Source organism: Ixodes scapularis, unplaced genomic scaffold (assembly GCF_016920785.2).
Source record: "Ixodes scapularis isolate PalLabHiFi unplaced genomic scaffold, ASM1692078v2 PGA_scaffold8__174_contigs__length_109621045, whole genome shotgun sequence".
Taxonomy (NCBI): domain Eukaryota; kingdom Metazoa; phylum Arthropoda; class Arachnida; order Ixodida; family Ixodidae; genus Ixodes; species Ixodes scapularis.
Genome location: NW_024609883.1, coordinates 19,928,848 through 19,941,556, shown reverse-complemented (window position 1 = coordinate 19,941,556; position 12,709 = coordinate 19,928,848). Strand labels below are relative to the sequence as shown.

The 12,709-nt window shown below is 45.0% G+C and overlaps 1 protein-coding gene across 1 annotated transcript; it reads right to left on the bottom strand.

Annotated features, from left to right (window-relative positions):
* Positions 1–346: 346 nt before the first annotated feature.
* Positions 347–1,750, bottom strand: LOC121047513. The gene has a single exon (XM_040502808.1). It carries the CDS (start codon positions 1,748–1,750, stop codon positions 347–349), a length of 1,404 nt encoding a protein of 467 aa, XP_040358742.1.
* Between the last annotated feature and the right edge of the window lie 10,959 nt (positions 1,751–12,709).

Here is a 12,709-nt window from a genome sequence, read left to right as displayed (position 1 = left end):
CTCGAGCAAGATCATCTACCACAATGTATGATTTGATCGTCTCTGGCAGATGCTCGAACAACACCGACTTGCAGCCTGTGGTGACAATCTGGTTTTCACTACTGACTTGTGTGGCAATGTAAGTCTCTAAGTACTGATGTCTGGTTGCCAACGTTTTGGCAATGTTTTTGAAGTTTCGAACCTTGCGGGAGACGTCCTTAAAATACTGATGCTTCGATTCGAAACGCATCGCCCACAAATTAACCAGAGGACCATACCTCATTATGTAGGAGGGGTAGTGCGTCAAATAATGCATCTTGCATGGGACGGCTGTGGATGGGAACAGTGCTTTAAACTTAAGACATAACTAGTGGATTAGTCTCTGAAGATAAGGAACATGTGTTATAGGGATCTTCTGACTCATGACAATCTCAACGATCTTTCTAAGCAACAAATATGTTGCCCAGACCTCATTTCCAGCTGGAACAGACTGCCCAACATACAAAGAAAAATGTCTAAAGAAGCAGAGTATCTGGGAAGCACTGCCCCTGATATTTGACTTGCCCTTCAGGTAACCACTGGATATCTCTTCAGGCTTGTTTCTGAGATCACACGGTGCATAGTCAAAGTCAAGAATACATGTATTCAGCGCACTCAGGGTAAAAAAGTTACCAGAGATGAGGTGCGAAATCACATGCTTCATCACAAAAGGTATGACACCTTCTAGCAAATCGTGCATCACGTCGGGAGGCAGGTGCTCTGTTGGCTCAAAGCCAGTGAAGTTCAGGGCACAGGGCTCTCGCACTCCATACAAAGAACTGCACGGTGCCCCTGACCTTAACATGTCAAGGTGATGTCTGTGTCCTGTAGGAGACCGCTGAACGAAATCTTGTTCAAGATGCTTGTGTGCGATCTCATGGTGAAGGGCCAAGCAAAATCTACAGATTCTGCCATGATTAAAACTGCATTTAAACCCACCTAGCCTATGACTAGAGAGGTTGTCTCCAGTCACTGCGAGTACTGAACCATAGATCACCTCCCCATTCACAATAATGCCATTCTTTTCGAGCTCAGCTATGTCACGTACAAGCGGATCAAAGATTTTATGCAGGCCATAAGAAGCGACAAACTTGTCTTTGACCAGCAGGGCCAGGTGTATCCCTGACAAACGGGATCTAACCTTTTGGGGAAAGTTTAGAACAGAGAAATACACTGCTGTTAGCTTATGTTTACCTCTCTTACTTCCAAGAGGGTTGCACACTTCAAACTCATCACTGTATAGTTGAACACAGATTTTCTTCCGGTCACCCTGAAAGTAGGCATGATCATGGTGGGCTGTGCCGTCAAAAACAGTGGACAAATAACCATCCTCCTCGGGCTGGCTCTGGAAGTCGCTCCACGCTACAGGGTTTTCAAGTATGCACTTGAGCATTTTACAGACTGAAACATACTGGAAAGTCTGTCTTTTCCCACTTTTACCTATCCCCAAGAACACACACTCGGGCTCCACAAATGGAAAGCATGCTTTCCAGTAGCTACTCCGACCAGAACTAGTTTGGAGTTGTTCTAGGTCAATAAGAGACTGGGACTTGAGCTGTAGTTGCAAATTGACATCAGATTGTGGTAGTGTACAGTGCTCAGCAAACCTTTCAAGATAGCAGAGGATGTCATTTACAATTTCGTGCAATGTAGACTCTGGAAGCCGTCTTCCTTCTTTCCACTTAAGGAACAGTAGAGCAAGTGGTCTTACTAGATCTCCATTATCTTGCATCTGGTGGTCAACGACTTCCACGTTGTCCTCGACTTCCTCATTGCCCTCAACGTCCTCCGGGGGCAAACACTGATTACTTCTGGCATTACGGGGCTCGTTGGAATGTTCAGCGGTGTCACCTTCAAGTAAGGTGGCATGGGTACGGGTAGCATGCCTCCTGTATGGGACATAACGAGAAAATGTCCTCAGGCAGCCTTGTAGCCCACAAGTCCAATTTCCTTCGTGGCCATGACTGCCGTGAAAATGCCGGAATAACGCCCTCAGGGTGAACGTCCTCCATTTGCACTTAGGGCAGCAAAAATATCGCACTCCAGGCATCTGCAGGAGCGAGAGGACAAGGAGTAAATGTGTAATACACAGTAAGGCACAAGTATCGTGCGTCTGACGACTCGCTTCATTTCATTGTCATCAATACCCATACATGCAATGGCTGCTTGCCTCTGAATGGAGGAAGAAAACGCGCAAGGAAGAAGTAGTCGAAACTTCAACATCGTTGATAGTCAGCTGTACTACGGTAGCTGTATGTAGTCTCCTATTCTTTCTTTCTTAAGCTTTTACTCGTTTTCACGTCAAGAATCATAGTAAAAAGAAGTCCCGATTCTTTTTCACGCGGAGCGCTGAGATACTTTTATGCGCATACAAGGGAAGTTATTGGTTGTTTTATTAAAACATCATCGAGCCATCTTTACTCAATAAAGAAATTCATCATCATCTTTCAGAGTTGTATGCGTCTGTTTTCGTTCCGCATTTGTGTTAATTCTTTCCGGTTATTTAAGTAAAAACATTTTTGTTTGTTTTCTTAACACATCTTGCAGGGTCCGCTTCGCGCTGCGTATGAACTAAGCGCAAAACGCGCTTTTTTTTTTTTCTTAGTGAAAACGAGTTTATATATTTCGTTTCAGCTTCGGCCCGAGCGCAGCCGAAGTTATGAGCCAAAGGGCCAATCAAACAGCCCAAAACGCGCAGCGTCATGGCGTGCTCTCTGTGCCTGATAGGACTAGCCGGTGGAGGAGCACGCACAGAGACACGGCGAATATTGCTTGGTCCTATCAGCTACAGAGAGCACGCCATGACGTTGTGCCTGTTTCACTGTTTGATTGGCCCTTCGGCTCATCACATCGGCCGCGCTCGGACCGAAGCTGAAACGAAGTATAGTTCAAGATTATCTTTTTACAAGGATGTGCGCACCCCAGAAGCAAGATGGCGGCGTCCAGATGTACTTACGATATCAGATCAAACTGACGAGCGCAGAGTCTGGACGAGCGGCATGATTCCAACGCTCTGTAGGCGCGACTCTCGGCTCGTAGCCCCTGCCCCGGCACCCCGGCTCTTTGCGGGAAGGAGATGACTGGTGCCACGCTTATTTAGTGGCTTTAGAAATCACAAGGTCGTATGCAGTTTTTTATTTTTTTTTTATTGCCAAAGTATTTTGTTTTAAGGCATGAGATGACTTAAATGTAGGCTACGTTAAGTAGGGAATAGGTGAAAACGTTGCAGGCGAAATTGACACGAATACACACAACATAACCATAACCAGTCTAAGACAAGCAAAACAAACCGACGACAAAAAACAAAACAAAAAACGTTTATTTGAGTTTGGTTCAGGTTATATAAAAGCAAAGACTCCTTTTCTACTTTTTTTATGCCTCTAGAGATTTTAATTTTTATTCGTGGGAGGGAAAAAAAAGTTTTTTTTGAGTACGTCTTTTTGCTTTCTGTACCTTCTGTACCTTCTGTAGCTTCTGTACCTTCTGTACAAACAATTTCGACGCTATGGGCTTGGCTGCTTTGGGTTGTCTTGGCAGAGCCAATCCAATCCACAAACTCGCGTTCAGCGCCGCCGCGCCGCGTACAAAGCACGTGGTACAAAGTATACCTGGTATACCGCTGGTACCGCAACCTAGGACACGGAACTAGGCGTAGCTTTTTAGTGGAGCTCGTGAGGTTGAGACGTAGAGGAAATTTGTTTTTGAGTATTTGAAATTTTTAAGCGCCTTTAGAAAACGCGAGTAAGCGCCGTTGGAACTGGTCGTGGTTGGAACCACTACCAGTCGTGTAAACATGGCGAGCGGAATGTGCCTCGTGTGGGTTCCACATGCAAACATAAAGAGAAAATGCCAACTGACGACAGCAACCCTTCGTGGGTTGAAGGATGCGGTGGTGGCCTGCCCTGTACTCAGCGGCCACATCGACACTACCGTCGACTGTTTCCAAGTAAGTCCAACCGTCCCTGATATCGCGGAACTGTCCCGAGTTTTCACAAAAAGATGCCGGGTCCCGACCTTCCTTGTCAGGTCACGGTCGAGACAGCCAAATGTCCAGGATTTGAGTCTGGTACATACATTTTGTTAAATGACGAAGGACGCGCACGGCGTTGCGAAAACGTGTAAGCTATCGTTATGCTTACCACATGCGCGCGCTACGCAAGCCTAAACGATCTACGACGGTTGAGAACTACTCCATAATCACGATGTTCAAATGTGGGGTACGACCGAGAAAGGTAATCCCGGCATTTGCGCTCGCATACACGAACTACTCATTGCAGAGTGCTCATACTCGGCATGGATTTCACGCCTGCGGTTCTAGCCCCTGCAGTAGTGCTACTTCAAAGACTTGAAAACCTTCATCTCTTGAAGCGTCATGCTCACGGTAAACGTTTAGTATGTCTCCTCGCCGTTCTAGAAGAAAACTGCGCCGGTCGTCAAGTGCCCTCGCCGACGCAAAGTTCCACTTTTTTCACGTACCCGGCTCTTGTAGGACCAACCAGCTGATCAAAATAACCACCGCAAAGAGGCAGCATCCGCTCTTCCGGAGACTGCATTTTTCACCCAAGAAGGTAGCTTAAGCTACTTCTCGATATACTATATCGCTTTAAACAATATATAATGTCCGACGAACAGCAGGAAAAAGGAACGGGAAGCAATCAAGTTGCGTAGAAAGCGGACGGCTGCACGGGCTGCACGGAGCACAAGGTTCTCCGGCTGGTATGTAGCAATGGCGGCACAGGGCAGGGCGTTGTGACGTAACATGCAAGCTATGTATAGACCGTTTTATCGTGGGTAGTGCCATTTTGAGAGGGGAAAGGGCTACCGGCAATTTCCCCCTCGCTGGGTCGGTAGAAAGAGTGAAAATCCCAGATGAGAGGCTTCGTTGGTGTCTGGTGTATGCAGTGCCCAAACTTTGTTCACTCATTTTTCTTTGTTTTAAACTCGCAAACTTAATTAGAGCCACGGGCTTCAATGACGACAGTCCCCCGTTCATTGGGACATTATTGCTCGGTCACAGGGTGCACGAATAACGACAGAAAGCGTCGAATACTGTCCGAGGACCTATGTAGCTTGCATGGAATCCGGCAAGGCGAGTACGGCTGCAACGTTTTTAAGCTCTATTGCTTTGCACATGGCTGGAACTGATAAACCATTTATCCATTTTTGCTTGCAATGGACCTATTTTAACATAGCCGTTTTTAGCAATCAACAAGCGATACACGACATGGGAACCTCAATTAACTTTTGGAAACACCCGGAGCTGCCCTGATCGTTTCGCTGCGCTGCTCTTATGTTGCGTGTCCGTGTTCTTATATTTCCATGTGGATGAACGATGAAGACGTTCTAGATGTGCTTATATCGAACCGCAGAAAGCCTCACTCAAAGCAACCACGAATTATTTTACTATTTGATGCAATATTTTGAGTACTTGCCTCCAATTTTTATCGCTGGCGTGTTTGCTGCCGCTGTTCCTGCCGTCGCCACACTTACGGATGCCATGACTCAAAGAAAGAAACGTGCACACTGGGCTCGAAAACGCAGACCGCAACACACGAGACATACCCTGCAGCGAATATCCAGTGCTCCAAAGCGCCCAATCAACGGAAACAACCCACCAGCGGCATTCCAAGGAGTGCTTTTGCCGGCTCTCTGGTATCGCGCAGGAGCTCGCGATCCAGGAAAACCTATAGAACTAACTTTTCAACGATTGCCAGCCACACCCGGCGGCGTAAATAAGCCTTAAAACTAAGTGTTGTAGATGATAAAATCGAGTCAATGTCACCACTGCAAAATATCAATATTAAGATAAATTCAGTTACAAAATTTTACAAGCTGAAACAGCAATTATCACGAGAAAACTCGTACGCACCTTGCGTGTGTACCCCATGTTCATCGGCGTTACAGTGTTTGGTGCGCGCTCCATTAACGAAATGTTCCAAGCACAGTCAGGAGGATGGCGTTGAGGAAACATCTTTTCGGTTTACGGACGCAATCCACTGCTGCCGGAGACTGGGGTCATGTGGAAAGCGATTAAGCTTAAGAACGTTGCAGCCGCTCTCGCCTTGGCAGATTCCTTGCAAGCTACATAGCTCCTCGGACAATATTCAAAGCTTTCTGTCGTTATTCGCGCACCCTATGGCCGAGCAATGGTGTCCCAATGACCGGGGGACTGTCGCCATCAAGGCCCGTGGCTCTAATTAAGTTTGCAAGTTTAAAACAGAGAAGAAAGCGCGAACAAAGTTCGGGCACTGCAGACACCCAACACCGGCGAAGCCTCTCATCTGGGACTTTCACTCTTTTTACCCACCCAACGAGGGGGACAGTGCCGGTAGCCTTTTCCCCTTTTCTCTCTCGCCCTCTTTCAGTAAAACGGTCTATAGATATATATTGCTTGCATTGACATTGTATCAGCCGCCATTGCTCCATACCATGCCCCTTTGCCCGTACCTTCGGCAGCATACACTTCGCACCATCGAATTTGTTCTCAGCAAGAACAAGTAAAGATGGCCGAGGGGATGGTGCGATATGTATGCTGCAGAAGATACGGCTGATGTGAGGTCACTTGCAAGGCATGTATTGAGAGCTACATCCTAATCTCATCTAAAGTAGTTAGCTCAGAAAGAGTAGCAATTCAGACCGCCATTTACGGCACTCATGCCCACGCGTGCCCACTTGCAGCGTGGAGCGGGTTCGTTTCAGCCGGCACTCCACGAGTGGTTGCACTCCGAGTTTGTTTCATCGCTGACACCCCACGCGTGCATGCACTCGCTGCACCGAGGATATCAAGAGTGCGCCAAAATGCAATCCTGTCATGCCTCGCTTCGGCGAGGAGCGGGAGCGGACGACGAGGGTTTGTCTGCTACAATGTGTCGCGGAACCGAAATGAAAAAAAGTAGATCTTCTGATAGAAATCTTGTCCCGCAGGCAACGGAATCAAATGCGAGCTTGAATTGTGAGTGTCTGCTATTTCAAGAGAGAAGCAATTGACAAAGCATGCTTTATTTGCAGGTTTTAAGTCACTCTGTTGCCATACAGATGCTGAAATATAGACGATTGCAAGCTGGGCGACTGGCCGCCGCCATGTCTCTGCTCGAGCAGGCACGCCCGTGCGATTACGAGCTTGCCAAAGCTACGTCCACCCGCGCGTTGCACGCGCTTGCACGCATGGGGCACCACTTGTGGCGCCATGCTTGCAATTGTCTATACCAGTGTGTAAAGAAATGCACAGAACAAACACATCAGCGGCCCCCGAGAGGTTTATCATTATCCGTGTGCGGGTGAAAAATTCAACATTTGTCGACAAAACTCCCCCAGCAGAAACCTCTGACTGCCCAATAAGCATCAGAGAAAGCTAAACATAGTGACTTTACCCGAGGCTTAGGCAACATCAACATGTTTAACATTTACCTACGTCAGCTAACTTGCCCCATCGTATTTTGTTCGAGAAAGCTCTCGTTCTCGATGCCCTCACCAAGGCTAATATCTGATCCATCTGTAATGACGATCGAAATCAAAAGTCCCACGAAACGTTTTGCTGGATATTCCAACGGACTAGTTTTAAGGCCTACCCTTTCAGTGGTTCACACATATCATGCTCAAACGGATCAAGCTTCTGCTCGGACAGCATCATCAGTTTTCTTCAGTGTAAAGATCGCAACCAGCTGGTTTGTAGACAGCTGGTTGCGGAAATTTACACCATCTGTAACTATCTCTACGACAGCCGAGTTCCTTGAAGTCATCACAAATATAAACTACAGGTTGCAGCGACCAACGTTTGTGGATTAACGTTGGTAGCGACTGCACTCTCGCATTCCCACCCATCACTCCGAACAGAAAGGCGCTTGTTTCGGTTTGAGGTCGGTACCTTTTCTACAACATAGATGTCGGCAGCATCAGTCTTCTGCACTCGTTGCACTTCGCAAGTTCGTTTAAATCCAGTTCTCCGTGCAACACTCTGCGAGCGCGATGCATTCTGGGACAGAACTCGAACGGTGCCGGTGCGTGTGAAACAAACTCGCTATTAAACTTGTTTAATTTGTTTCTTCTGTACCTATCGGCAATGCTCCAGTGAACAAGCGTGAAAAATATTGCTAAGAGACATCAATTGAATGACCACGGACAGAGCTCGACTATCAGAGCTGCGAGTAGAGCTGAAATTTTGTGTGTGAAATTCATTTCTTCTGCAGTCTCAGGGCAGCACTGGCATTGCTGCAGATACAATTTTTCTCATAATTGTTGATAGTTACTTGTGTGACACGCAGGCGTTGCATTGGGCTAAAACTTGGTGTGCTTTGCCTCCATATCATGCCTGAGGCCTATTTAAATTGTTAGGTGAACTTCCTAAATCGTCTTCTCCTGTTGCAGGTGCTGGACAAGGATTTTAATGACTATTTGGACCTCACAGACAGTGATGAGATCGTCAGTATGTCGTCTATTCGAGTGATGCAGCCAGGAGCGTTGGCTACCCCCCTGGTGATCACTGTATGAACACATTTTTCTGCATCTATGTAGTGGTCACAACTCATTTTTATAGCAGCAAAAAAAAATTTGTAGTGCCCTTGAGGTTTTCCTTTATATTCATTCTAACCACAAGAAAAAAAGTGTTGTGCATATAGTTTATCCTCTGCGCGAGTTAGACCCCACAATGTTGTCGGAGAATGAATTACGGTGGTTTTGGGTTTGAAAGGTATATATTTTAGTAAAGTAACAAATAACTGACCTTGTATGTGCATAAGGGTATCTTGAATATGCTACATAAAAGAGGAAATTCTTAAATATTAAGAAAGCGCTGCAAGGACTTGCTCTACTTTGATTTTTGAGGTGAAAGTGAGTCTAGGCACTAGCAGTTTTTGTGCAACTCCTGGTGTGGTTCTGAATCTTCATTTTCTGTAATGATACTGGGAAATCACTCTGTAAAAAAGATTGTTCAGAGCTAATGGTTACTGTAGGTTAATTAATAGTGATCCAGTCAACATCAAGCATATTTTCTGAACTCCTTCTATTGTTTGAAAATGGATTTACTGGTAGGCAAGACAGTTGCTTTTTTCCATAAAATGGGGGAGAAAGGTCGGCTAGTTGGTACATTATTCAATTTGAAAAGCGCCTCGGAAACATAAGGATATAGGAAACACGGAACAACACTGTGCACTACTTACAAGTGAAGTTTAATTGAAAATATTTATACAGAATCAGGTACCCGGCACAAAAAGGCAAACTCTTTCTTGCTAAGTGGAACGACAATGCGCTCACACACCAATTCTTGCCCTTCGCCCTTCTGCTGTAGGCTTCAGAAAGTTCTTAGTTTTATTTTTGTTTTACTACCATTTGTTTTTTTCTAGATTAGGAGCTGTAGGGCACCTATCACAATGAACAGCAAGATTGTCCGTGGGTTTCCGTTCCAGTTAGAGCATGCTCACATACCCTGTTGTTTATGCACCTCCCCGTTTGCCCTATGTGTACTCTTTCTCAAGTCATAGGTATTTCATATATAGTTGACACCGCACAGTCAACATACTGCACAGCGTGTATTTTTACGCATGCCTCTATCTTTTGTTTTTGTTATTGACTCTTAAGCACAGACTAGACAGTTTATACGGAGAAGAAAACACGACAGGCACTTTAAAGTGTGCGGATTGCTGTGTAGGCGCACCGTCTGTGCACTTAACCGAGAAAGAGTTTGGCTTTTGTGCCGGGGACCTGCATGCATTTATAAATAGTGTATGTGTTTTCGGTAAAACTTCAGCTGTGAGTAGCGCTTGGTATTGTCCCCTGTTCCCTATATCCGTGGTTCTCTGATTTAAAGGTTATAAGCAATCGTCAGAAATTCTCAATAAAAGGCGTTCTGCATTTTCCTTCCTTGAGTCGGTCCCCGTTTTGAGATATAGAAACCCCAGAAGTGTGTCCTCTGTGTTTTTGAAAGGCGCTTCTGAAATTGTTCCTTTTTTTTTTTTTTCTATCTCAAGTCTGAAGTATGTCTTGCTTAAATTCTGTGGACCACTATGTTCGTAAGCTTAATGTTTTGCAAAACTTTCGAAGTGCTGGTTTTGGAGATAATTTCCTGGTGCTAAATGCTGCAATCAGCAGTGGTATGTTATGTATTTGTTGCCATGTAGTTACCTTCTCCCCGGAGTGTATGTCTATTATGCTCATTCATGTGGGCTCTTAGTAACTCTAAGTTTTGGTTTCTATATTATAGGAAATCCACTCGGTGAGTGACGACTGCAGCCAGGCGTCTAATGGAGACGTTGAAAGCATGTCAAGCCTCGAAATGTAAGTGCATAATCTCAAGCTTCCTCTGTTCATGACATAGAGGATCTGTTTAACATGTATTCCTTTATAGGAATTTTATGGCATGGTTTAAAATCAACAACACTACTTTTTATTTTCTTCACAAAATGAACAGGCCCATCCAGGCTGACGATGAAGGGCATTCTTTCATACTGCCCAGTTTCGGTGGGCTTCACGAGGCCATTGTAAACAACGTGCCTGTGACATCAAGCTTGGCAACTAAAATCACGGACACGCTTTACCAGGGGATGGTAAAATTGAGCATGTAAGTCAAAATTGAGTATGTAAGGCTTATCCCTTTTGATTTTTGTAGCCTTGTCTGTTACAGGCCTATGTAGCTGAAATGGTGTGCTGAACATATTATGCGAAAGCATAGATGTCCCATTGTTCAAAAATGCTGGCGTGTGTGGTGTCCGCCCAGAAATACGGTCTTTTAAATCAATTGGTGTGTAATTATGCACCAATTGAATATCTGGTCACGTGATTAGTCCTCTAAATTTAGTGGCAAAAATGAATTGGTGCATAATTTAAAAAGAATTAAAAAAAAGGGAAGGGGGAGTGCAGAGGAGGGGAGAGAGCACAGGGTCATGTGACCTCATTGGTCACATGACTAAAAACTAAAAGAAACAACTAAGAAATAACAAAAATAAAAAGGGGGAGGTTACAGTGGAGGGGGAGGGTACTGAGGAGGAGGGGAGGGGGAGGGTACTGAGGAGAAGGGGGAGGGAACACAATAATGCTTTTGCATACCTACACATAAGCACTCTTGAAGGACACATGCAAAGGAAAAAAAACTTTTTTTAAACAGCCTAGATGAAAAAAGAAGGTTATAAAACGAATTTACAACGAAGAACAAATTTTTAGGGCTATATTTACGGCGCAAAACAAATTTGTAGTTGGTGCCCGCGGGAGCCGCCGCTGATCACGTGGTAGGCCTCTGCGCTGCCTCCGCAAAGTCGCGCCGCCGCTGCAAGCTGAGCATGGTGCGACGCCGGTTCAACGCGTTTCTTCACTGCCGCCGCGCAAGTTCGTCTGCTCCAGGGCGCCGCCACCGTCATCTGACCAGCGCACAGGTCTATCACGTCTGCTTGCACTTTTTCACGAGTTTCCTTTGGGCTCTAAAAGTTACTTATTCATCTTAGTTTTTTGTTATACTTCAAACGAAGATGAATAAGTAACTTTTAGAGACCACAGGAAGCTTCCGAAAGAGCGCAGGCACCACGTGACAAATAGCAGGCAGTCAAGTGACAAATAGCAGGCAGTCAAGTGACAAATAGCGGCCACTTTTCAGCGGCACCTGCGGGCGCCAACTACAAATTCGTATCGCGCCGTAAATATAGCTCTAAAATTTTTCTTTTTCGTTGTAAATTTGTTTTATGACTTCCTTTTCACAACCAGGATGTTTAAAAAAATTTTTTTCCTTTGCTTGTGACCTTTGAGTGTGCTGCCGATTTTGTTTTTCTCAAACCACTGGTTCACTTCTTTTAAAATTATTTAGAAAGCTTTGAAAACTTGACCAACACAGCTTGCGTGTCATGTGAATGGATCACTGTTAAATACCGTCGAATGATCGCTACTGTGTTCACTGAATCTCAAGATAGCTCTAGAAATGTTAATATACCAGGGGGCATCCAAAAGTAACCAGGATTTTATGTGCCTACGTTCTGTATTAACAAATCACGCCACTGGGTATCGCTATAGCGTAATTAACACTCGTCGGTCTGCCCAGTGTTATAGTTTCAGGTAAATTTCTGTGTCATGCTATACTTGCTCTTTGTTGATAGGTACAGGCAACATTTGGCGATTTTATGATGTTTGTCCAAAAGTAGTAGAAAACAACTGTAAACGGCTCCTATAAGGACGACACCTTGGGCAAAATGCAAGTCTACAAGCGCTTTTCACTTTTCAAGAAAGGCAACATGTTGGTTGGAGACTATTTACATTCTGGTTCACCTTTTATGGTCAGGAATGATGCAAACATCAAAAGACCTTGCTAGGCGATTAACAAAGGTTGCCGAAAATCTTTGAAGAAGTTTCTGAGGACTCCAATGTGTCGTGGAGCTTATGGCGGCAAACTGACAGAAAATGAACAAATAAACGTGTGTCCGCTAAATTCATGCCTCGCATGATTACATAGCATTAAAAAAATAATCACCAGCATTATTTTCTGCAACATGAAAGAGCAAATTCATCATGATGTGGACAGAAGGTTAGGGTGGACTTAGACCGGAGATTAAAGGGATACTACAACAAAATTTCGGCGCTCATTTTTTGGTCTATATGTGTTCAAAGGAGCAGCATCACATTGAACATACCAATATCTTGTTAAAAAAGTCACGAAAAGGAATTTTAAAACAAATTAAACGATTAGCAAAGAGCACCTGGTGGATGTCGCTAACGCCTC